Below are 25,781 nucleotides of genomic sequence, written 5' to 3'. Positions count from 1 at the left end.
TCCACAGGAAGTATTGATGGCTTTCTAGCCAACCAGAAGTACTTTTCTATATTTGATGACTAAGCACATCAACTTCATAATGCAAGCTGCAGTATATACTCGTTTTCTTAACTTCACAACTCAACAGCAATTGTAGGCTTCAGGTATATAAGAATATTAAGAGAGCTGAGAGAGCTGTTTTTTTTCACAGCCTACACAAAAGAAGGTTCCAGGAAGACCTCATCACGACCTTCTAATAATGAGGAGAGTAGGAACTGCGGGGCGGAACTTGATCGGGGACTGCAGCGATAGGAGGCAATGTCTTTAAACTAAAAGAGGGTAGATTTGGATTAGATGTACAGAAGAAACTCCTTACTATGAGTGCTGACAATAGAACACTACCAGAGAAGCTGTGGATTAGCAATACAAGCTGGGAGGTAAAAAGCTGAGTGCAGCCCTCTCAAAAAAGATCCAGGGATACCAGTGGATGGCAAGCTTGACTTGAGCCAGCAATGTGAAATCCTTTGTACAGGAGAGACATAGACCTGTTGGAACACACCCAGAGGAGGGCCACAGAAATGATCCAAGAGATGGAACACCTCTCCTATAAGGACAGGCTGAGAGAGCTGGGGCTGTTCAGCCTGGAGAAGGTTGCAAGGTGACCTGACAGCAGCCTTTTGTTATCTAAAGGCGAGCTACAGAAAAGAAAGGGACAGACTCTTAAGCAGGGTCTGTGGTGATAGAAACAAAGAGAAATAGTTTCAAGCTTACAGAGGGTAGATTAGGTTGTATAGAAGAAAAAGGTATTTTACAGTGAAGGTGGTGAGGAACTGGAACATGCTGCTCAGGGAGGTGGTGGATGCCCCATCCCTGGAGACCTCCAAGGTGAAGGTGGATCAGGCCCTGTGCAACCTGATCTAGACCTGGACATCCCTGTTCGTTGCAGGGCAGTTGGACTACATGACCATTTAAAGGTCCCTTCCAACTCGAAAGATTCTGTTCTATTCTATGCCCCATCCCTGAAAGTGTACTAGGCTAACCTGGATAGTGCTATGGGCTACCTGTGCTACCGGGAGGTGTCCCTGCCCACACAGAGAACACTAAGTGATCTTTCTCCTACCTGATCACAAGATAGAAGTATGTTGCTGGGCCTTTCGATGTGGCTAGTGCTGAATCTACAGCAACTCAGACAATCAGACTTGAACATATGAAAAATTGTCCAACTGAAACATTTCTCCATTTCCAGCTCCATCTGCCCTCTACAAAGATTAACTCACCACAGAACAGGCAAGTCCTAAAGTCTCAGCATCTTCTACACAGGCAACATAAAATAACACAAACCCTCTTACTTTGCTGTAAGAGATTTGGGAGTAATCTCTTACTTCCATCCACCCCTTCTGGTTTGTAAGGTGAATGTATGGAAACAAAGACATTGTTACTGGCTGTCTGGAACTACTTTAGAAGCCTCAACAAACAAACAAACCACAAAACAAAACAAACACCCTGCATAAAATACCTTAGATTTGCTGTCATTGCCACAGGTAGCAAGAGAGAAACCAACCACTGTTACAGTTTTCATGTTCTCCTATTTGTACATACAAATGTGTACATTTTTCAATAACATTTGTCTAAAAAAAGTAACCAAAATCAGATGCCAACTGTATTAGGCACACATAGTTTTAAATCCAGCAGGAAGCTATTGACTCTTAAGATCAAGTATAATATACGAGGTGCAACAATATATACACTGCACACTTACCTTCCTGCAGACTAGGATGTATTACTTGCTTATGCCTTAATGTTTTCAGCTCTTCCATCAACTCCTTTTCCAGAACCTGTATTCTCGCCTGACAATCTTCTCAAAAATAGAAAAAGTATAAAAGATATTTCATGTGCCAAAAAATGATTTAAATATTTAATTTCCCAACGTGCCTTTTTAAATTCCCTCACCACAGGGAATATCCACTCACAAAAAAAAAAACCAACCCAAAATTACCTGGATCATTTGTAGTCAACAAGGGAGCCTGAAGATTCTGTGATTCTTCTCCTCCAGCTCTATCAACAGTGTGAATGTCAAGAGCTTCCTATGTGCATAAAGAGCCTTGAATAATATGCCTCAAAAAACTGCCTTAGTTGTAACTTAAGTCACATCAAGTATCACTGAAATATTCAAAATACAAACTAACAAACAAGAATGCTTTATCTTATACAGAACCCTACATCCCACTGCTTCTCCAGAAGTCATTAAGTAAGACAATGCTATGATTTAACTTCAGGACTTATTATCAGGTCATTATCAGAAGATAATGACAGAACTGAGGTGGTGACACATTTTAAAGCTCAGCTTAAATGGAAATATACCATATACCTTCAGCATCTAAGTAAAAACAGGCTGAATTTAATTCATAACAGTTTGGTATTACCTTTGATGCAAAGGACACAAAAAGGACGCCATCAACATCTTCAAGGTCTGGCTTAACATCTGGAAGGATACTCCCAGGCCCCACAGGGCTGTTCTTGCTTGTTATTACAGGTTTCCCTAGACCTTTAGGTGGCCGACCAGCCTTCATTTTCAGTTTCCGCGGCCTTCCTCTTTTAGTGGTACCTGATGATAGCGAGTTCTGACTGCTACCAGAGCCTTTCAGGGACGCAGAATTCTTCAGTACTCCAGTTTTTCTTCTTCCACAAATCTCTTTGTCTGAAACCTGACTAACGGAGCTCCTAAGATTAAAATTAGGCGATTTAGATAGAATCCATTGGGCCTCTTTAATTGAGGAATATTTCTGTGCCAGTTTATTTCCAGGAGGCATTTTTTTCATAGCTATCTCCTCAGTAATAGAGGCTGTGTCTGAGTAAGAACCTTTGTGATTTTCAAAGCAGACAGGCAAAGAATCCAGTACTGCATTCAAAGAGGATTTGTCTTTCTTGCAAGAGGACAGCATGGTCTGTGGTAGCTCAGATATCTTCACCGTACTCTTTGTAACCGCACAAGGTTCCAAATAGACCACAGGCATCTTCCCACTGTCCAACTTTAACATTTTTGCCTTGGCAACACCTGAAGGACTGGATAGTACACGCTTCCTAGGCTTGAAGTCTCCATCATTTCTATCTGCTTCACTGTATCTCCTCAGGCATTTTTGTAGGACAGGACCATCATCATCATCATCAGTGTTAGAATACTCATCGGTTTCTTCATCTGTATCTTCCTGCTTCACGCTTACTCCTTCTGTGCAAATATTTGCCTCATAGTCATAATCATCGGCAGGTTCCTCTTTAACGACTACATTGAACTGTCCATTGGGGTCCAATGGCGATTCCACTTGGGAGCTGCTCTCATAACTGCTAGCATTGGGGCTGGGCAGGGGGAAAAAAAACCACAACAGATCTTTATAAAACTCTCCTGCTTTGCCAAAACATTGTCATCTCCTAGAACCCTCTGTTATACATCGTAAAGATGTAAAATGCTCCAAGACTTGAGATGGCTAAACAAGCTGTCATTTACAAGCTTACTTTTAAAGTAGCAACCATTCAAACAACCAAAAAAACAAACCCAAAAAGCTCCCACCATCTGCCATCATTGAAGACAATACAGTTTCTTTTATGAAAGCAGCAGCATCATTTCCTTCCCTGGTAATACTGGGATAACATTTGCAGTTTTCCTACTTGAGACATAACATGAACTGATGCAAAGTGTTCACATTTTAAATGCTTAGAACTGGACTCTGTTCACCAAATATCTAATTGCCACTTGAGTAAAAGCCATTTTATTTGCAAAAGAGAAGCCAAATAAATGCTTAATACACTTCAGTTCAAAACATTTAATCAAAATTTGAATTAATTCATCCTGAAGCCACACAAAAACCATTCCTAAACGAAACTGTTGTTCCAAAACTATTACAGAACGTAACAATCTATTCAACTGCGCACCATCTTCCACTCAGATGCTGAGTGCTGACCTAACCAGAATGTTACACACCACACCATGGACAGCCAGTCACACTCCTAATGCTGGGCTTCCTTGATGGACAGACATATCAGTCAGGAAACTGCAGTCAGCAGTTCTGTTAAGAACTTCAAAAACTGGCTTCTCATCATAAGTGAACACTTAAAATACAAAACAGAATGAAACTCAGAAAGAAGCCCTGCTGTAAGAATCAAATTCCTAGGCACAAATGCCACTTTCCTCCTCCTATTACAGCTATGAGCCAGACGGGGACAAGTGAGGTATCATCCATGTGTGTACATAACAAAGATCACATGTTTGTCCAAATATTTTCAATTCAAAAGCAATTATCAACTTCACAGACAACAATAAACAAGCTTCTTTGTAGCGCTGTTCTCATTTCTTTTGCTTTTTATTATTACTACAGCACAAGGAGGGAAAGCAAAGCAAACTTTCAGACTAAACACAGCGCTGCTAACTTAGAAAAGTAGACCTGCGGGAGCATCCAAAACTCCCACAGTATTTCTATTTGTGAACCAAAAACTTTGAAAGACCTTGAAAGGGAAAAGTGTGCAGCAGCCTTTAAGACTTCAGAACCACTCTCTTTTGCTTGTGATTCCCTCCATACTCCCAACATTTGAGTGGTTGCAGGTATAAATGTCCACTTAGGAATGCCCACAGCTGAAATTAAAGATCTGCTTTTCTTACAATGCACTCAATAAAAAGAAGCATATTTCAAAAGCATTGGACAAAAAACATTACCTGGTATAATAAGAATATTAATTTCCAAAGTGCAGTAACAACTCAAGATTCAAACTGTTCTCAGCTGCATGCACCCCCCCCTTATGAAGTTCCATTTGAAGCAAAGGAAACCTTCCAGTCAGCAAAACTAAGCACAACTGTGATAAACATTCCACACTATAGCACGAGGAACTCCACCTCCATTGGACACATTACCTGAGAGCAGCAGCTCCCAGTTTCTAACGCTTGCACAAATCTAAAGCCAGCCAAAATCACTACCCTGTCTAGATGCAAGACAGTGCCCGTCAATTTATAGGTAATACTATCTACAGGGAAATAACAGTTATCAAAGCATAAATATTAACACTTTGATAAAGTTTGATATAGGAGGATACCATTCAATCAAACACTGTCCTTGAAAGGCTGATGTGTGGCATGACAACTCTGTAAACAGATGTGAAGGGAAAAAAAGAACCAATGTCCTGAACAACATGGCACATAAATAAAGAGTTTCTTCCTTGGGTGAGATGGCCTCAAGTTGCGCCAAGGTAAGTTTAGGTTGGATGTTAGGAAACTCTTCTCTACAGAAAGGGTTGTTAAGTACCGGAATAGGCTCCCAGGGAGGTGGTTGAATCGCCATCCCTGGATGTGTTTAAGAGCCGTTTGGATGTGGTGCTCAGGGATATGATTTAGCAGAGGGCTGTTAGAGTTAGGCTACTATGGTTAGGCTGTGGTTGGACTTGATCTTCGAGGTCTTTTCCAACCTGGGTAATTCTATGATTCTATGATAATTTTTTATTTCCAAGTCCAGAATTTGGTTGTTCTGCACAGATTACAGAACGCAGAACAAAAAGTTGGATTAATTTTGGAGGACGTTTAAGGACTGTGAAAAATATTTATCCATAAAATTATTAATATTTCCTAACACAGAACAGAGAAAAACCCTTTAGGGACTCTCGCTCTATAAGCAGCTTTAAGCACACTTCAGAGGTGAATTGACATAGAGGTGAAACTGGAGAAGGCATCTTATACACTGGACCAGAAGAAACAAAGCCTGCTGACTCAAGTGAGCTGTTCTTCAGTAAGGTTTGAGTCACTAAAATTACTCAAAAGGGAGAAAAAAACCATAGAAATTCATTCTAAAACAGCCCCAAATACACTGGGTCAGATACTATATGCACTTTCAGCACTACAGTTTTTATCCTTTGGGAAATAAAGGGAACAGGAGAGAGGAAAAAACCAAAACTGCAGAAGCTATTCAGTTTAAACATCTCTCCACATTATTTGTTTCAATGACGCTCTTCAGACAAAGCAAATGAACGATGTGACCATGAACGAAACTTTAAGCACTTACAACAGGAACTGACTCCAAAGAGAGAGAGAAAAAAAATCACTTGTAAGACAATGAACATCTTCAAACTTGTCAGTAGTTACTTCCAGAGACGCACTCTTTTACTTACACTCTGCACAGTTATGTAAGCTCTGATCCATCATCAGAATGAGTCTCTCTAGAATTTACATCTAAGAAGTACAGGAGACGTTCTCTCTAATACGCTGCTACTGGAAATGACTGCATCATCTAGGACACTCCAGATCCCACAGCAATTGGAGCAGTCTTAGAACTAATCACAATCAGAAAGTCTCAATGAATGGAGAACTTTGCAATTCAAGGTTTTGCAGTAAATCGAAAGGCAAGAAGATCATCCCTCCAAGGAAAAAAAACAACCAAGCTAACCTTTATCCTCTCTAAACACGCTGAATGTAATACAGCCTTTGAAGCAAGCTACAATTACATTGTACGTAACACACTTCTTTCCTTCTAGGAAGTGAGCTTGAATTACACAGTTAACATCATCCGATTTCCTAGTTACTTGACAAAGCAGTTATGTGTAGTTAAATAATGTCTTGGCACACTCATCTACACAAGGTTGCTTCTGATACTGATTTTTTGGCATTTAAGTACTGCAACACTGAAAGTTGGGCTGCTTCAATCTCCCTTGAGGAAGGGAAGAATTCACACAAGTTGTTACTGATTAAACAGCCACCTTGGAGTAAGTAGTACACATAACCAGTCCAAACACACATCATCCTCACACATCCTCATCCACACTAATGAAAAATGAAGAAACAGAGACAGCCTGTTGTGGTGGTAAGCAACTCTTTAAAAAAATGCGCTCTCTTTAAAATTCAAAACAACTCAATTTAGACTTCTAAATACCTCAAGAGTTAAGGAGACTCCCTCAACATTTCTTTAAAAAGGCAGTTACAGCAACATACAAAACCCACCGAACTCTTATACTCCTCAGATACATTAGAAAGCTCAAACTGATAGATGACAGTCTAAAGGAAGGAAAAGCTTTCAGCAATGTGTTCCATCATTTCAGGTCAACAAACTCTATCCATACATCTGTCTACTAAGCATCTCAGTATATGATGCTTTATCAAATGCCTCGCTCAACAGGTATTTATTATAAAAACAGAATGGTAACTCACCTCTCAGTGACTTCTTGTTTCAGCTTTGGCATATCAGCGGAAGGCAGCCCAGTGTCCAGGAAACCTACAAAGTCTTGTTCCGTATTAAAGGATTCTTTCTCTGGATTCACATCTGATGAGTTCTGCCCAATGAATGAAGAATCTATTCTCTGATGTAATTCTAACGTGTCAACTTCAGCAGGGCAACTACGAATGCTGGCAGAGCTAAAAACATTACTTTCTTCCAGTTCAAAGTTATTGTTTTGTTTCACATCGCGCTGAGGTCGACTATTCAAGCCATCATCTCTGAATCCCTTAGCAAAAGGATTGTAATCTATTTTCAGCTGGGTAATCTGAATATTCTGGTAGGCTGTAACTGCAAAGAACTCTGTCTGTGGAAAGGTAAACGTATGGACATCTGGGCCATTGAGCTGAATGACTTCTGTGGCTTTGTCTGCAGGAACCAAGTGAAGCCGTGGCAGATAGCGGTGCATAGAATGTAAGATGATATGACCCTCCTGGTCCAGGGTATTGTTGGTAAGCTTGAGTTTGTAGAAAGATACCGGCTGGTGCATCCAGTACTGCCCAGTGGAAGGTGACTCCGGATGAATGAACACTCGTCCGAGAACATGGGGCTCTGCCTTCCCACTGGGCTCCCACCAGCGGCCGTTCCATTTGTATCGGTGATTGTCCACGGGGGAGATGTCCATGACCAGGATGTACTTCTGGCTGGCATCCAGACCTGTAATCCAGTATCGGCAGTATGGGAACATGCGCCTCCCCTGCTTGGTCAGAATCATCTCTGTGTTGCGATGGTAGAACTCATTCCACATACTGTTGTTGTCTAGGGTGACGGTGATGCCCCCTGAGACACAGTCAGCTGGGAGGCAGGTCTTGATTTTGGGTTTTACTGGCATTAATACGCTACTGGCCAGAGCACAAGCGTCATGGTTGGCCACTAGGATTCCTTGATCAGCTTTGCCGTTTCCCTGCTGTTGTTTCAAGATAACAAAAAAGGCAGGTGCTGCACCAGACACTGTCCCACCATCCCGGCTGGCCAACACAATCTGCTGCTTCTCCATGATGAGCAGTTCTGGAAGTTCTCAGGTAAAAGGCAAATTCTACACAATTCTGATAATCATCTGCATGTATTCACCATTCTGAAAAAAAAATAAATAAAAAAGTAAATTCAGTTTAACTTCTTTAAATACATTCTCTTTCATAAGGAGGTTTTAACATCTCTCAAGGTTGTTATTTTTGAACAGTTCTCCACTTTAAAAATTGAAACATGAACAGTACTACATAAAACCAAGCACAATTAGGACACAATAAACCAAGGCTGTTAGTGCATATATAACTCCATTCTTACAGATGTGGGTTACATCACCCTTACAAACCATTTATTTCATTTAGTTCCCAATCACTGTTTAGGGAACTAAGGAATTTCCTCTACCTGCACGCACATCATTCCGTCTTCTGCATCTACCCCACGGGTGCGTATGTAACCGACATCCTAAGAGGCAACAGTGAAAATGCCATTTTTTACACAGCTCATGCATTTCTCATTGGGAAAGCTTAGAGTAAGCTCCTAGTAACTCACAAGAACATCATTCAGACATTTGCATTTAAAATCTGATTATACATGGAACATCACATTCAACAAACCAGCCAATTTCTGTAAGAAATGCACAGCTGGGGGGAAACCGGGAATATGAGCTGAGGAATCGCCATCACCTGGAGGTAACTGTGCAAAGCAGCTGCCACGTGTCTGTGGGGCAGAACTGAAAAACTCAGAAGGCAGGCGACATTCACCAACCCCGTGAGGAATGTTCTCAACAACAAAGGAATCCAAGAGACCTACCTCAACCCTTCCAACTTCACTAGTCAGATCTTCATACATAAGTTGGAGGAAAAAATGTTGTGCACAGGTTTTGGGAACTGTGAAGTTACAAGACCTGGCTGCCAGTTTTACTCAGAGAAAGAAATACTTCCCCATACAAGACTACTATAGAGGGTCTAGAACAAAGAGCCATCACAGGAGTGCAACTGTATTCAAAGCTGCACGACTTCCCACATACTCACAGACTTCACCTTACTGCAAAACTACACCAGCTTATTAAACAGATTCTACACTTGGTAAAAGACTCACAAGAGATGGGCTTTCAGTGTGCTTCAAGAACATGCCAGCCATGCATTCAGCCAAGATACAACACACACAAAAGGCTGTGGAGTTGCTGTTCTGGTCCACAGTATTTAACAGCACTGTGCTATTTCAGTCAGTCGTGGGGTGTGCAGCGCTCCCGGTACCAGATGTGCCTGGGATGTTTGTGGTTGCGGTGCAATGACGGGCAATTCATTCAGTACCAGCACCATCTATTCCCAGCACAGTTTCACACACATTTTTACACTCGATGTGACACAGTAGCCACTTTCATTACACCGGAGAGCTCCGTGTACTTATGGAAGCCCCAATTATACCCAGCTTCAGCTACTTTTCAGCCGTGCAAACCCGACGTTTGAAAGCCGGCCCTTCATTGGTCGGCAAACCGAGCAAAAACATCGAGAGCAGCTTTACAACGTGCGGGAAGGGAAACGTGCAAAGCGCACCAGCTCGGTTACCAGACTCCCGGCTGCCGAGGCCGCCGCACGCAGCGCTGCGGGACGGGCATTGAGCGAGCTGCTCGTGCCGCTGGGCGGCGGGACAAGGAACGGCACGGCACAAGGCACGGCACGGCATAAGGCACGGCACAAGGCACGTCACGCCGCCGCGCCAGCTCCAAGGGCAGCAGGCACCGCACGCGCGGCGCTGCCGTTCAATGCCGCCCGGGGGCACGGCAGGCGGGCGCCCCGAGCGGGGCAGGTGCGGCCCGGCCGAGCGCTCGTCACAAGCCGCCCCTCCTCCCCGCGCCGGCCGGCCCCCGCCGGAAGCCCCGGCACGGGAGAAGCGGCCGCTACCGGGACCCGCCCGCGCCTTTCCGGGAAGCGTCCAACCGTGCGCGGCGGGCACGGCCGGACACGGGCACGGCCGGACACGGGCACGGCCGGCAGCGGGTCCCGCGAGGCGCCATGTCCGCTCCTCACGGGCTGCGCGACGTGCGGGCGCTGTGAGGCCGGAGGACGCGCGACGCTGCGGTCACTCCCGAGGCGGCGGCCCCGAAGCGGCGCTTCGCGTCCCCGGCGGCAGCGGCCCGCGCTGCGCAGCACGGCCCGGCCCCAGCGCCTCGTGGTGCGACGGGTGTTAATTTTCGCAGTTGGGGCGGGAATCGCGGGGCAAGGCGGCGCGATGCGGTTCCCGGCCGACGCCGCCGCGCGGCGGTTCCGTAGCGGCGGTTAGTTACCGGGCGGCTGCTCCCGTGCGCGAGGCGCCGGCCCCGCTCCTTTCTCTTCACGCGGACCGTGTGTCCGCCAGCTGGGAACAACGTGCGTGCGCACCGTGCTGACGTCATCACGCCGCACCGCGCGCAGGCGCGCCGCCCGCTCCCGCCCCCTCCCTCCCTCCCGCCTGCCCGTCACGTGCCCGCGCAGGGACCGGCCCCGCACCGCGCGGCGCCGCAACGCGAAGCTTCTGGAACGGCCGCGGGATCGACGCCGCCCCGCACGCGGCTCCGCAACGCCCGCCAGCCCCGCCGCCTTCGAAGCCCCGCGCCGCCTCCGCCCCGGGGCGCGGACGAAGCGCCCGCCCGCTCCGCTCCCCCCGCGGGCCGCCCGGCTCCGCCTACGGTCACGGGACCGGCCCGGCGCCCCCGCGGCGGCGGGGACGCGCCCAGCGAGGGCAGGGGCGGCGGGGACGGCACCGCTTCCATCCCTCCCTCGGTGCTTCCCCGGAGAACTAGAGCCCTCACCCCGCAGGACGGCACGTCCCGCCGGCACCCCGCGGCTCCGAGGAGCCAGTCCTGTAAGCGGGGAGCGGCCTGCGGCCCCCTCCTCCTGCAGCGGTTTAGCAGAGCAAAGCTCACGGCACCACAGGCACCCCCAGGCACCACAGACAGGCACCACAGACAGCCCCGGAAACCGGGCCGGGAGAGCCGGTGTGCTCGGCAGGGAATGGAAGGAGGCTCAGCACAGCCCTCATCCATCACAGTTCGCTTCTCTGCGTCTGGGCAAGCAGGGCTCGACAGTGCTTTGGGTTGGTCGAAGAAAGCATGTTTTCTAAATCAGGTGCTTTGAGAACAATGCCAAGCATTCGGGAATTGCATATATATTGTATGTAAGGCCATAAATTTTAACAGCCACTTGAAAAACACGCATCGAAACACTAACACGGGTGACCGTAGAGCACTTCTTTCAACTAGGAATAAAAGGAACACACAGAGAAACTGCTTAAATACAACATTCTGCAAGTCAGAAAGAATTTCAGGCAGTGCTTCTGCTCTTCCTAAAGGAGAGGCAGGAGGCAGAAGGGAGGCTTACAGTGCTACTACCAGATATGGCTGGGGGCGGAGCAGGGACCAACACACACCCAACACTGCCAGCAGCACCGTGTGGGAGCAGGGAGAGAAAAGAGAAGCAGAGCAACTAGCCCGAAGAAGACGTGGAAAATCACGGAGCTGGTGTTCTTCTGGTTCAGGGTGACGTTCAGCCATTCTCTGAAATGGCAGGAGATAGTTCTTGTTCAAAAGTTTCTAAAATATGTCAGCATATGAAAAAGCCAAGGCTGGTAGCCAAGTGCTTTTGTATTTCATAGAGCAAATGAGAACTGAGGGCAAAGAATGAACCAAAACAGCAACCCAGTTCACGGGCAGTTACTGTAACTCAACTTGTAAACGTGTCAATTCACTGACTGGACTAGGAATCCAGTAAGTAACTTGAATCCCAGCTGCTGTCACCAGCCCTCTCTAATACTTCTTCCTTTCTACCATCTCCCCACTGTCCCATTCTCATCCCTCTGGATGTTTCTTCCCTCCTGCCCTTCCTTCTCCACCCTTCTGACAGACATCTATGGAACCTTCCACACACTCCAACACCAGGGACCATTTAGGTGGAACCACCTCAGGAGAACAACACACAGAATAGCACTACTAAAGATATAACATAATGGTAAAACCACCAAGCATAGAAATGAATTGGTCTTCACCACCCGAGTACTGCCCTTCACAATCAGCACAGTCACCTTATGGTAAGGTCACATTTGAAACTCTAATGTTCACTACCGAGTAGCACCCTCACCCACCATATGTCTCTTTCTGACTTATTTCCCGTTCTGCAGTGCCTTGAAAGCATGAATGACAGTCCTCACAACTGTATTTCCCAGCAGCACCAAGTAAACTGTACTCATACTGTCAGTACTGCCTGCCAGCACAAAGTACCAATTCTAAGCCTACATGTTACAAGTAACAAAAATACAGAACTTCCACCAACCTGCAGTCCACAGTAAAACCCAGAGCTTCTCAGATGCTCCCATTCATAACTTACCTCAAAAAAGGGCTCTGTAACAGTGACAGTAGCTGAAACTGGCTCAAACTACAGCCACCCAAACCAAGTGTGATGGTGTAACACACTCACAGCAAAAGGAAACCAGCAGCCCTAGCACACAAGTTTGTCAGCACTGAGACCAAGTAGCCCTGACAACTATATGAAGTCCCAAAGTATGGCCATAGAAAAGACTTACAAGACCTGGATATCTAGTCATGCAATAAGTAGTAAGAAGTGTATACTACAGTAGAATGTATGCTAGAAGGGTTAAAATACAAAAAAACACTTTCTCCAGTCAATGTTCTGCCTCCTGGGAGAATGATTAACACAGTATCCAACCACAAGAAAGTCTGTTAATTCTCCAACTCCAAGTGGATTCACTGCCCATACCAAGATATCTAGTCCCACTTTCCATACCATGCCATGTCCTACTGGTCTCCCATTGCTTCTCCAGAAGAGTCTGGGTCTGCCAGAGCTCAATGCTTGCTGGACACACCTTGCAGTACATTGGACACCTTTAGACCTCCCATGCTTAGGCAACAGATCCCAGTATTTTACACCATTTTACTTATAAAAGAAGTAGAATAAAATGTTCCTTCAGCTACAGTGAGAAAGTATAATTTCATGTCAAGAAGACTGCAGGTATGATGGTAGAATTTAGCTTAAGTGTATGATTTGAAAAAGCAAACTTTGAGAAACTGTTACAGAGCATTAAAAATAAATAAAAAGATAAAACCAGTCATTTGGGAGCCTATAAACATGAGGGAAATCAGCTTTTTACATGGGTAGATAGTGACAGAACAAGGGGGAATGTTTTCAAACTAAAGGAAGGGAGATTCAGGTTAGATGTCAGGCAGCAGAATGGAAATACACAACCCATTGATATGGAGTATGACACTGGTGAAAGGACTAGGAGAAAAGTCAGTGCTCACCTCAAGCCACTATGGTGCTCTACCTGTACAGATATTTATGGCATTTATTATTTAATTAATTAAAATAATGCACTTTCATTACTTCCCATTCTTTATCAAAGAGGCATTGATATGTTCACAACTCATATATTCAACGGGTGCTTTATTTTTTCCATATACCGTTACTTCAACTACTGACATTCAAAGAATAAAACAACCCCCTGTGCTTTCTCCCATGCAACGATGGCCCTAATGAACACGCACAGCACCATTTGGATGGACTTCAGCCCCTTTATAAACACACCACGAAGAATGTTTGTCACAAGCTACAATCTTCAGTTGAGGATGTTCTCAGCATCATAGGAAAAATATAGCAAAGGAGGTCAGGAAAAGACATTGCTTTCATTGGAGAAGAATGGTCCTGAAATGTTGCTACAGTCATCCATGGCTCTCACCCATCAAACTGTAACTGCTCCTGTCCCCCTTCAAAGTTATAATATATAGGATTAACACCAACTTAGATACCAAGTGCTGGCAACGGGTTCCAGGCTTTTCTTTAATACCCATCTTCATTTGTGACCTGCTGACATACCCTAGGGGCAGGCAGAGCACACCATACCAGCAGCAAGCACTGCACTGCAACAGTCAATAAATCAGCACAACCACCAGCACTCCTGTCACTGCAATCGGGTCACAACCTTCACATCTTCAGGTGCGTGCTCAAGGTGGGATAGCGAGAGCACACAGGCTTTGAAACCTTTAGAAGCGCGGTGAAAAGCTCAGGGTGCATCACTGGCAGCCTCACTGTTAGCCAGGCTGAGGCAATACCCTCTAATCCTCACGCCTCCCAGCCACGAGCTGAGCTCACACCGGCGTTTCACAGCTCGGTTTTAAACTTCCGATCGGCAGCGAACCGCAGAGCCGGCCCAGCGCCCTGCAGGGAAAGCGCGCCGCTTGTTTACGCCGCGGCCCCGGGCTCAGGCCGGAAGCGGCACGGGACGGGGCGTGGGGGGCGGAGAGCCGCGGGGAGCCGCCCCGCCCGGCACCAACGGCCGCCAAACGCGACGTGCCCGGGCGCACGCCCACCGCCGGTACGGCCCGCCAAGGGGCTGAGGGAGCGGCCGCGAAGCGCTACGGCAGCAGCAGCCCCGCCGCTACACAACCATCGGCTGATGGCACGGGAAGCGCCGGCCACGGCCCCGCCCCTGCCGAGGGACGGCCCCGGGAGCGAGAGACCCCGGGAGGCGGCGGCCGCTCGGGGCCGGGACTCCGCCGACCCCTTCCGGACGCGGGGGGCGCTCGGGGCTTATAACCCGCCCTCCCCTCGTCACGTGACGGGCGGCCGCCGTGACCAACCCCCGATGTCCGGCGGCGGCGGAGGAGCACGGACGGACGGACGGACGGACGGACGGACGGCACACCGCTACACCGCTACACCGCCACCCCGAGCACCGCCACCCCGCCGCCTCAACCGCGGCCCTCGCAGCCGAAGGGGAGCGAGCGCGCACGTGTGATTGGGCGGCCGCGCTCACGTGACGCGCACACCTCACGCCATCTCCTCGAATCAAACTTCAAACCCGGCAGCGGGTCGGGGGGGGGCAGCGCCGAGCGGCCGGCACGGCTCCTGCCCGGCTCCTACCTGCCTGCTGCCCGGCTCCTACCTGCCTGCTGCACGGCTCCTACCTGCCTGCTGCACGGCTCCTACCTGCCTGCTGCCCGGCTCCCGCCTCCTGCTCCTGCCGCTCCCGGTGCTGCGGGGCGCCCACCGCCGGCCCGTCCCACGCACCCGCTCGCAGCTCCCGAGGCCTTCGCCCGCCACGCGCGCCCTCCTGCCGCCTTCATTGGCCGCGGCGGCCCATCACGTGGGACGCTCCGGTCTTTCCTTCCTCTCGCTTCCCGGCGGTGGTGCCGCCCCCGTCGGGCGGGTCGCGGCCGGGCTGTGCTGGGCGCTCCCGTCCTCCGGGCTGGGGCGGGGGGAGGGGGGGAGAGCGCGGCCGGCGGCGACCGCGGCAAAGCAGCTTCGCGACGGCCGTCGGCAGCGCCCCAACGATTGGCCGGCGCCGCCCTCGGACGCAGTTCCGCTGTGCCCGCCGCCGGGACACGCCCTTCCCGCCCTTCCCCCGCCCCCGCGCGAGGGAAACACGCCGTGCCCGCGTGGGGACCCGATGGCGGCGGCGCTCGATGGGCCGCGCGTGCGCTGAGCGGGGGAGGGGGCTCGGCCGTCAAAGTGCTGCAGGATCCGGTGTGCAAAATGGCGGCGGCACGGCTCCCTCAGGGCGCTGACAGCACTCCCCTTGTTAGCCCGTCCTCATGGGACGGCAGGCACTCGCAGCGCAGGGAAAACAGGCGTATCCCGTCAAAAAGCGGGCACGATGTAAAAACAGTTACACTGCAGAGCCAATAATTGCACTGATCGTCAGGCACCGCCCTTACGCTTTGATTGTGCTGTTAAAATGCTCGAATCGAGCGTTTAAAGCCTGTAAAATGTCAGTGTGAAGGATGCGGCTTCCTGTGCACCGAGTGAGTCAGGAGCGCACGGAGATGTAACGTGTGAATGTTTAATGAAATCAGCCTTACGCACACGGGAGCCAGATTCACATTGCTCAGAGAATTGTGGAGACGGCACTTCCTGCCTTTACAATGTCCATGATGCATCCCAAAGCAAAGCTGCCTCCTCTACAGGCACAGCTGTGGTGGCTGCTTTCTGAGAGCGCCCCAGTGGCACTTCTCTGGGGCAGAGTTACTTCTGTTAGCTGTGCTCCTAACATCACAGAGCCATACAATGTAGCTCTCACCAGAGCTGTGTGCTGTGCTGTGCTGTGGGGAACAGAGCTTTGTTACTAAATCTCAAGGCCAGGGGTCCACTGCTGGCTCTGACAAGATAAGGTTGGCAGCAAGCACTGCACAGTTTGTCTTAAATATTCCCACAGAGTTAAACAGCAGGCAATGAGGAAAGCCTGTCCCTGTCTGTTGGGCCTCAGAGAGCTCGGAAAGCCCCGCAGCTGCCCACTGGAGCCCTCAGATCCCTTCCCCCACGGCTCCATGGCTGGGTGCACGAAGCCCACCTGAGGCGAGCTGCTGGCTGCAGTGTCTCCACACACTTTGGCCCCGACATGGCAGTGCTCATTTGGGCTGGAACCTGAGCATGTGTCTGCAGTGAGCCTTCTCCAGCTGGTTCTCTGCTGGGGCTGGTTCTCCAGGGACAGGGGCTGGGATCTCCCCCAGGGCCACACTGCAGGGCATCAGCCAGCACCCTGTCTGCATTAACCACTGCATCATAGGCCCCTTCAGCTGCAACAAGTCTTGCCAAGCCCGATGTATTTCCAGTATATTTTCTGCAGCCTTACAAATCCTTCCCTGCCCAAAAGGGGTTAAAAAAAACCCAACATCCTCACATTCCCGGGAGCTGGTGTTGTCCATTTGTTAGGCTCATGAGTGGCTTTGAGAGTAAGGGGTTAAACCTTCCTCCCACTGCTCAGACTGCAGAGGGGAGGTGGAGGGGAGGGGGGAGTGCTTGCAAGGCAGCTCCTTGAGGGTAGTTTGTTATCAGAATAGAATAAGACCTTTTAATAAATGATGGGTGAGAACACAAACATTTTCTGAAATACACTCCTGAGGACATTTCTTGATTTTCCGAGGGTCCCAGCCCCAGCTGATCCCCCTTGCCTCGTACCTGTCTCAAATGCAGGTGGTTGCAGGTCCCAAATGCGTACGTGTACGCAGAGTAAACACATGGGGGATCCGAGCTGGGTCTGTGTGCTGCTGCTGCCTGACAGACCAAAGAGCCAGGAGCTGCACACAGAGCTGGCTGAAAGCACTGGCCACAAAGCACTTTCCTTGTATCCATGAGCCCCTGCACCAAAGTAGCTGCTGCTGCAGAGGCAACTTGATGGAGTGTTCCTGGCTGCTGCTCTGCAAGGACCTCGGCAGCTGGCTGTTTCACAGAATTATTTCCTTTCAAACTGGAAATGCTGATGATTCCTCAGATATGTGAAGTCTGTAGTTCTCATGCAGCTGCATCCTCACTTGAAGAAGCTCTAATCGATTTGAAGGATCTAAATGGTGCTAAAAGACAAACTGCATCCGTGCCCTGCAGCTTCCCCACCTGCCAGCACGGGTGGGCGGAGGCAGGCAGCAGGCAGGGCTTGGGCCAGGGCTCTGCCCCCATCCCAGCCCTGAGGCACTTGTTCAAAGCCTCTGCTTGCATACGATGCATTTCACCAAGTTGCATCCAGAGTGGCTGCCAGGGGGATGGATGCCAGAGGCATCTCTGCTGCTCTCCCTTTCTCATCCTGCGGGCCTCACAGGGCAACCCTCAACTACACACCCAGAAATCTCTTCAGATTTTGCACTCCAAATGTCTGCACAAAGCAAAATAACGTCTTTGGGGTCAAATTCTCATTTTGGTTGCTTCCTATAGAGTTGTAAAACCAATCTAACTGTGTGGAAGTTCACAGTATCCTCCCTGCAAACAGAGGTGATGTTATCTATGGGTTCGTCCACACTGCTGTGCTTTGTCTAATGGCTGGCAGCCCACACAGTGAGGGGGCTGAAACTAGATGATCATGATGGTCCTTTTCAACCCAGGCCATTCTATGATCCTATGATTCCATGACTATCAGGTGAAAACAAGGCAGCACTGTGCTTCCAGCTGTGCAAGCAGCTCCACGAGCAGAAAACCCAGGGGGAAGCCAGGCTGCACCTTGCCCTGCTGTGCACAAGGATGAAACCTTGTTGTCTTAAGGATTTTAGCCACATTTTGCTAATGGTGAGCTAAGGACACCTTTTAATTATCAGAGTTCATTCTCAGTGTCAGTCTATTGTCTGCACCACTTGTAAGATATTTACCTAAGGAAGAAATCCACTGTTTTTTTCTAATGAACTTTTACAGCCTTCCTGGAACGAAGGCAAGCACAGATTTCCTACAGTCACGGATTTCTGATGCCAGTAAGAATTTGCCTAGAAACAGGCAAGCTGTAAAACACGATTTTGAGCTCTTGCCAACCTCGGTCAGGCATCATCCCATGGACATCCGCAGGGAGCTGCTCATCGCCCCTGCTGAGGGCTTGGCACCGAGGCTGAGTGGTGCTCAGCAGCACAAGCACCAGGAGGGAGAAGGATCCCAGCCACCCCATTAAGCATCTTCCTCCAGGGGCAAAGCCAGGTGGGCTCGCAGGCTGCAGGCTGCGTGCAGTGTCACAGCAGGGAAGCGGCTGTGTCAGCTCTGCTCTGCTGACACACTGACTGCCGAATGCAAGAGCTAAATCCCCGAATAAAGCTCCCGTGGGCCAGCCGTTGTGTGCAGTCCCAGCGCTGCAGCCCCGCAGTTGTTTGGGACTCGTCAGGCTGGGAACGTTTCCCTGAGTGCATTAAGGGAGAAGATGGAGAAAATGAAGGCAGGCGATTTTCTGCTATAAATAGGTCCGACTCTTCTCGTTTGAATTTTTGCCTGATTATGCCTGCAGGAAAAGTTGGCCCCTTGACAGGGCGGCAACCCTGAGCCATGCGGGCGGTTGACCCGTGAGATTCCATTTATAAGCAGAAAGTGCAGACACCCTTTGAAGCAGTGGGGCGGATCGCTGCCCCAGGTCCCGCCCGGTGCAGCAGCTTCGATGAGATGGCACTGGCGCAGTTGTGAGCATTAGCAGACGGGCTGGCGTCAATCAGGGGGTGAGCAGTTACCGGCTGCTCGCTCTGCCAGAGATTGCCACCCCCGCAGCAGCGCCGGTGGAGACGCACGCTCGTGCTTCAGCCTCTTGCGTGCATCCTATGCCGTCTTTCGCCTCACCATCCTCAGCCCCGGGATCCCAAACTGCAGCAGGGGGGAGCAAGCAAATACAAAGGGATGGTCTTAAGCTGCCCCAGCTGCTCGGTCAGTGTAAGTGCTGGTCAGAGCCGGAATGCCAGGATTTGACACTGTTGGTATTGGCAGCTCAGCACCCGCATCACATCCCGACCCGTCCCTTTTGTTGTAGCCCCCAGGTCTGCATCTGCCATTACCTGCACACTCTGCAACCCGGGTGCTGGGTGACGGGCACCGAAGGGCTGTTACAGCTCAGCCCACACGCTTGCAAAACCCTCCTGCTTCTTACGTACCTTCGTGCAAGAGGAGGAATAAGGCAGACAGATAACCCTGGGAAATGTATCAATAAGGCCTGATGCTGATGGCGGCATGCTGACATACTTTGTTTAGCAATTTGAGCCTTCCTGGGTCTTATGGCTCGTTTCAGTGCAATTTATTAAGGGGAAAGAAGCAGAGGCAGCTGCGAATGACCAGGGCCCCCTTCTCCAGGCTGGCAGCACACAGTGGCTGCAGCAGCACACACAGCAGCTGCCAGCAGTGAGCTCCCACGCAGCTCGGTTAATGACAGGGTAGCAGCCAGGATTGCTGTCATACGGATTAGCTGGGAGAGCAGCGAGCTCCCCAATTTGCTGTGCTAATGGCCGTGGGCAGAGCGCTGCTCTCACCTGCTCCACAGTTTCTCTCTGCTCCCACTCTTTGTCACCTTCACTGACGTGTGTTCTCCAGCAGGTCGTGCAGTATCTTATATTCACAACCAGATCTCGTCTGCATGCAAACCCTCCTTCCTCTGCACAAAGTCCCATCCCCTTACGCAGCACGCTGCCAAAACACAGCTCCTATAAAGACTTTCTGGAAGCTCATCCAGTCCCATTAATTCCCTACTGAACACATCAGAGCTTTAATCAACAAGTGCAACCCACTGCCCCAGTTCAGATGTATCTTCCAGCTCGATTTTAGCCCTGAAAAGAAAGTGGAGGAAACTGGATCTGAGCAGCCTCAGCCAAGGAGCTGGCACTTCCCAGCCTCTTGTTTCAGCAAGAAACTGCTCTCAGCACGGCCAAAAGATCTGACATTTCCCCAGCCCGCCTGCATGTAGGAACACATTGGTTTGGCTGCCTGAAGGCAGAGGACACTCAGGGCAGTCAATAAGCAGGGCTCCATTGCCCTGACTTTGCCACAAGACTTCAGGACAGTGGCTGGAGTCTGATTCACACTGACGCCGAGTTCCTCATCTGTGACAGAGCCCACGCAACCAAAGCCCACGTCTGTAAGTTCTCCTGGTCCAAGTGATCAATTTTGACTTGGTTTCCCATGGTAACAAGGCTTCCTGATCACCGCCTGCACCTGCTGTCCCTCACACAATCTTTTACTCATAATTAACTGTATTTGACTCCGGTGAGTGTTTTAACTGAGTAAAGCCTGCAAGGCCCTCCTCCCCACACAGGCCAAGAAGGAGGTGCGGGCATGAGGGCAGTCGTGAATCTCTCTTTGTGCATTCATACAGCCAAAAAGAAGGTGATCCTGAAGGAAATGACGGGCTTTTTAAGAAACCAGAATGGCACGACAGTGCCTGCATCAGAACTGCTGGCACAGAGCAGCACTGCATCCTCCAATGCCATCTTACTATTTCCTCCCCTCCTCTTCCCAGTGACTCTCTCTCTGCTGCTGCTTGCGTACCTGATCCGACCGGGCTCGTGCGCAAAAGAGATTCAGTCATCGTCTGAACCAGATCCAAGGGATGGCACTGAGCACCGGAACCTCACAATAGTAACCAAGCCAGCCACTCTGCGCTTCGGAAGTCGTTCTCCCTGCACAGCAGATGGGGGTGAGCGCTCCCTCCCACTGCTCACCATCTCTCATCTTCCTGGTGTGAGTGTACAGGCAGAGGCCGTGCACTGTGCTGCTGGCTGATGAATAATAAACGTGTGATGTGCGTCTCTTCTTGGTGAGCTGGGAACCCAAGGGCTCTTCTACGTTGCACCGAGAACATTTGACTCAGCAGCAGAGTTCCAACCGCCGCCTCCAAGGCTCTTCTCCCCAGGGAGTGCTGTCAGTGGGGGGAAGGAGGAAGGAAGGGGCGCAGAGGCTGCAGGCACCGAGGTGGGATGCGGCACTGCAGCATGCTCCCTGCCTCCAAGGAGGCTGCTGAAGGCTTTTGGCTGGGGCTGAGGCTCTCTGAGAGACGAGCCCACATTACCAAAGCACCCACCCAGCAAGGAAGACCTGTTGAGAGCATCCTCACAAACTGCCGCAGATAACAGGCTGGGACTCAGACACAGTACAGGTTTTATTATTTAAAAAAATGCATAAAAACTATGACATGCTTCCCAAAGTTAGAGTCTCTATGTACATCTGCGCTTCCCAGGCACTTGCAGGGAGCAAAGCCTTCTGCCCTCACTGCCAACGTGTGCACCGCACAGGTTTCTGCTAACCTTCGTTAGCTGTTATTTTCTCACCTGCATTGACAGCGACCCAGCTAAATGATGAAAAAAACCCGTACTGCCTGGGTGTAAGGTTCTGCAGTTTGTGACCAAGAAACCGTACTGGGCTTCCAGCCGTAGGGCAGCGCTGGGTAGTAGGAAACCTTACAGAAAGGAGCCATGCCCAAGCCCCAGGCTGAACCTGCCCTTCCCTAGGAAGGCGCTCTCAGCAAGGGATGAAACTGGACCCAGATTTTGTAGTTAGCCCCGCACCCGGCAACAGCCAAGAATAGGGCATCGAATGATAGGGCGTCCTGATACCAAGCCTGCAGTCTAACTTGGCTCATTGGTCCCAACCTCGCCAACCTGGCCAGCAACAACATCGGTGGTGTTTGTGTCTGAGGAAAAGCAGTGTGGAATCCTACGTCCTGTGATACTGCTGAGTTTTCAGCACACTGAAAGTAAAACAAAAGAAGATCTAGCAAATATTTAGGATAACTAGAGTAAGATGCAGCTGCACTTCCTTGCTGGGAAACACTGCACAAAACAAATGCTGATTTTACATTAAAATATTAAATTATTAAAAACCACAAAAGCGCTTGCAGTTACAGTGAGTCAGACATGCTGATTGGAAAACAAAACCCAAAGAGCAAAACCATCAGTTTTGCCCTGTGTGGAAGGCTGCGGTGATACGGGTCTATGATCTGATGTGGCTTTTACAGTGTGCCAGAAGACCTCCTAAATAAGACAGCCAGTGGTTCTCAAGCCTTTTTGTGATAAGGACTCTCTCCTTAGAAAAAGATTTCCCCATTGGCTCCTTCCCCCATCTCACACATACCTTTTCCAAACTGACTTCAGACCTTCACCACAGCAGCTACAGCACTGGATTGTTTGAAAAAGTCGGAGGATGGTTAAAAAGAGAAAGATTAAAGGAATCCTATTCAAGCAAATACTGAATCCTGCTCCTGCTGAAAGTGATGCGTGTCTGCCATTCTCTATCCAAGCAGCCTCCTTCCTCTCCTGGAGGGCAGCACTTTGCATTAATTAGCACTGCTTCCCCACACTGCCGGCAAGTCCTCTCTCTACAAGAGTTTCCTCTCAGTTCCTTTGAAGTTAGATTCTGTCCTCACCCATGGCAGCTGCTCTCACTCCCTTCCCATTTGAAGGCCAGCTGCAAGGCTGGTCAGGCCTGACCTGGCACCAAACAGAAAAAAAACCCACAGAAAAGAGGTATGCGGGGTGGTGAGGGATGCTCCATTTTCTTATTTTTTTTTTCTCATTTCATCGCTCACTGCAAGTCTGAGTACCTTAAAAGAGCCCTGGGCAGAGTGAGCAGCGAGCGTTACTGCATGAAATGTGCCAGCTGTTCAGTGTTGGGTGAATGCAGACCTGCAGATCGCAGTTTGAGAACCACTGAGGTAGGCAAGACGTCTAGGCAGCACTGCTGAGTGAACACGAGGGGAACTTCCCCCGGTGTCCTGATGACGGTGTAAATACCCACTAGTGTTTTCAGAGGTACCAGTCCCGAGGTCACGCAGCCAGGATCAAAGACAACATCTACACGAGAGCGAGCACTGACTGAACAGAAGGTGCATTCAGCTCTGCTCCAGCTGCCAGTGAGAAAGACCAGAGCAGAGGCTCTGACTGCCCACCTTGGCTTTGACCTTTTTTCTGCGGGATGTGAACAGCCTGCCACTCTACCTCCTCCCTCCCCAAATCCAAAGGCATGTCAGGGCTGTGGTCCATCCAAGCTGTCCGCAACTGCAGCCCATACAGAAATGAAAGCTGCCAAAGCTGCCCAAGAGCTCCAGCCTGTGCTGTTTAAAGCCACTCCAGATCCGGCATCAGAGACTCAGGCGACTCAGCTCTGCGGCTGCACACATCCCGTCCCAGGGAAGCAGAGTGTCACTGCTATGTACAGACTAACAACTTTTCTCTCCTTCTGCCTCCAGCTCGTACAGAAGGCTTTTGTTCTCCCCTTCCTGCCCATCTGGATGCCTTTCACCCTCAACATCATCTCCAAGGCACAAGGGGCTCATGATGTAGCGATAGTCACTTGTGACAGCAGCAGCTGCTGCCCCAGCAATGGTCTCGTCACCGTCCGTGTTCCCAAAAGAGGTGTGCACTGCAGGGTCACTGACAGATGACTCTTTGTCCTTCCCAATGTTGACATAGAGAGGGTCTTGGCTTAAAGAGAGTGTGGACATCCTCCCCCGAATCATTTCCAGCTGGGACCGGAGCACTCCAAAGCTTGGGCGTAGCTTGGGCTCAGGATGCCAACATCTGCACATGAGATCGTAGCTGCAATACAGAAGACGAGCATTGAGACACCACTCAGCCAGCCCTGCACATCCCAGCAGCAACTCTACAGTGCAGGACAGGCTTCAAATGAAGGGACCCTTGCAGAAGCGAGCAGAACCAGCTCTTCATGAGCTGCTGGAAGGTTCCACCTCAGCCCTTTAACACTGAAGCTTGTGCAATCCTTCACCACTTCAAGGGTGCCTTGGAGAAGAACTGCTACCTTAAGGCCCCCAAACGGTAGAAGTGCCGCTCTGCTACACAGAGGCTCGAATCCCGGGGGCTGGACTCGATGATCTCTAAGGTCCCTTCCAACCCGCACGAAACTATGAAACTATGAAACTATGAAATTCCCTAACGTAGGACAGGGGTGAGTAGGTTCTGACCTCCATCAGAGCATTGGCTTCATTCAGCAGAGAAAACAGAGGATGGCAAGAATTCTGGCTTTGGTGTGTGATTATTGGCATAAAATTTGCACAACTATTTTTTTTTTTTTAATAATGAGGTTGGGTATGTCCCTGCAGTACTGCAAACATTTAGAGAGGCATTTACTTTCACAGTCACAATTAACAGTCATGGAAACTTTTCCAGAGTTCATTGGTTTTGGCCCTGTACAGCTGACGGCACATGGGCAGGTTTTATGGATTTTAAATCCTTGTTTCTCTCTGTTTTCAAAAGCACTTTAATCAAAATAATTAGAGAGTACCAAAAAAACCCCAAACCCTGAAGTTCAAGGCCTGCCTAGTGCTGTTACTGGCCACAGGCCCCATCCTGCCACGCAGGCAGTGTTTATCCTGTGGTCAAACACCAGCTGAGAGTGCTGGTTGCCTGAGGGCTGATGGAAGGAGATGTCACTGGTACCAGCGTCCACACAGGAACATGGGGTGATGCCTCCAGCATGGCTGGAGAATGGCCAGAGCCATCATTCTCCTTCCTGCACATCACCCACCAAAGCCACATCTGCACTTCTGTTTCTTCATTGTCACCAATTCTGTGGGGAGCAGGGACAAAACACAGTGCTGGCACTAGAAAACACCACAGATAAATGACCTCAGTTAAACTAGTAAGTGGAAAAAATCTGAAGACGATCCTCACTGGGAAATGAAGCATTTCATGATGGCCTTTACTATCAGCTTTATAAGCCTCTTGGATTTCACACTAGTTTTATAGAAAGCTTCAAGGCCTCTGTTATCTCAATCCTGAATTGGACCCCTTGCAAGTGGTTGAAATAACTATAAATGCTCCATATAAAATAGAAACTCCCTACTCTGCAGCAACAAGTTCAATACATTCTTTTACCTGCCCTGTGAACAGCAGAAACTCATGTGAAACTAAGGGAAAGAGCTACCAGCTGTACTGGATCAGCCCATCAGCCCACCAGCAGCCATCAGCACAAGCCCAGGGATAGCACACAAGCTGAGGGGTGAGCATGTAAGGAAGTGTTTGGAGCACATCCCCATGGGTTTCCATCAGGAATAAGGCAGGAGCACGGGCTACAACACACCAGCAAACTACCCAAGTGCTTCCTTTAAGTCTGGAAATGCCTGAAACCAATATCCACAAGACTGTTCTGGTTTTGTTTCCACCTGCAATTTAAGGTGGGACACTGATCTACAGAATGTTATATGTATTCCTGTCTTCTATGTCTCTGTCATCCTACTATTTCTATATGAATATCAGATGCAATTTTGACAACTGGACCCAGGTTTGAAAGGCTCACACAGCCTCTGCAATCTAGTTTCCTTATAATCTTGCGTTAGGCTGTACCATGAAACTCATCTCTTTTCTTAGATGCTGGTCTG

At 49.5% G+C, this 25,781-nt stretch overlaps 2 protein-coding genes across 20 annotated transcripts in view; both read right to left on the bottom strand.

Moving 5' to 3' along the window:
* Positions 1 to 15,355, bottom strand: part of MGA (MAX dimerization protein MGA) — a 49,543-nt gene extending 34,188 nt beyond the window's left edge. For 13 of the 17 annotated variants that reach the window (XM_015864338.2, XM_015864347.2, XM_015864344.2 and 10 more), the window contains exons 1-5: positions 15,164 to 15,275; positions 7,157 to 8,295; positions 2,403 to 3,333; positions 1,976 to 2,063; positions 1,739 to 1,834 (exon numbers count right to left, since the gene is read on the bottom strand). In XM_015864338.2, the coding sequence (XP_015719824.1) occupies positions 1,739 to 1,834; positions 1,976 to 2,063; positions 2,403 to 3,333; positions 7,157 to 8,217 (2,176 nt within the window). In that variant the 5' untranslated portion in view covers positions 8,218 to 8,295; positions 15,164 to 15,275. Of the gene's footprint in view, positions 1 to 1,738; positions 1,835 to 1,975; positions 2,064 to 2,402; positions 3,334 to 7,156; positions 8,296 to 8,996; positions 9,262 to 9,284; positions 9,714 to 10,473; positions 10,582 to 15,163 lie in introns of those variants that run through there. The other 4 variants (XM_015864341.2, XM_015864339.2, XM_015864342.2 and 1 more) reach the window with 4 other exon arrangements.
* Positions 15,356 to 21,529: 6,174 nt separating this feature from the next.
* TYRO3 (TYRO3 protein tyrosine kinase) overlaps positions 21,530 to 25,781 on the bottom strand; it is a 37,967-nt gene continuing 33,715 nt past the window's right edge. For all 3 annotated transcript variants that reach the window (XM_032444854.1, XM_015864362.2, XM_015864363.2), the window contains one exon: positions 21,530 to 23,982. In XM_032444854.1, the coding sequence (XP_032300745.1) occupies positions 23,604 to 23,982 (379 nt within the window). In that variant the 3' untranslated portion in view covers positions 21,530 to 23,603. The remainder of the gene's footprint in view (positions 23,983 to 25,781) is intronic.

The sequence above is a fragment of the Coturnix japonica genome, chromosome 5 (genome assembly GCF_001577835.2).
Source record: "Coturnix japonica isolate 7356 chromosome 5, Coturnix japonica 2.1, whole genome shotgun sequence".
In the NCBI taxonomy this organism is placed as follows: Eukaryota; Metazoa; Chordata; class Aves; order Galliformes; family Phasianidae; genus Coturnix; species Coturnix japonica.
Note: the sequence above shows the minus strand (reverse complement) of the source record. Positions and strands in the feature narration are given on the sequence as shown.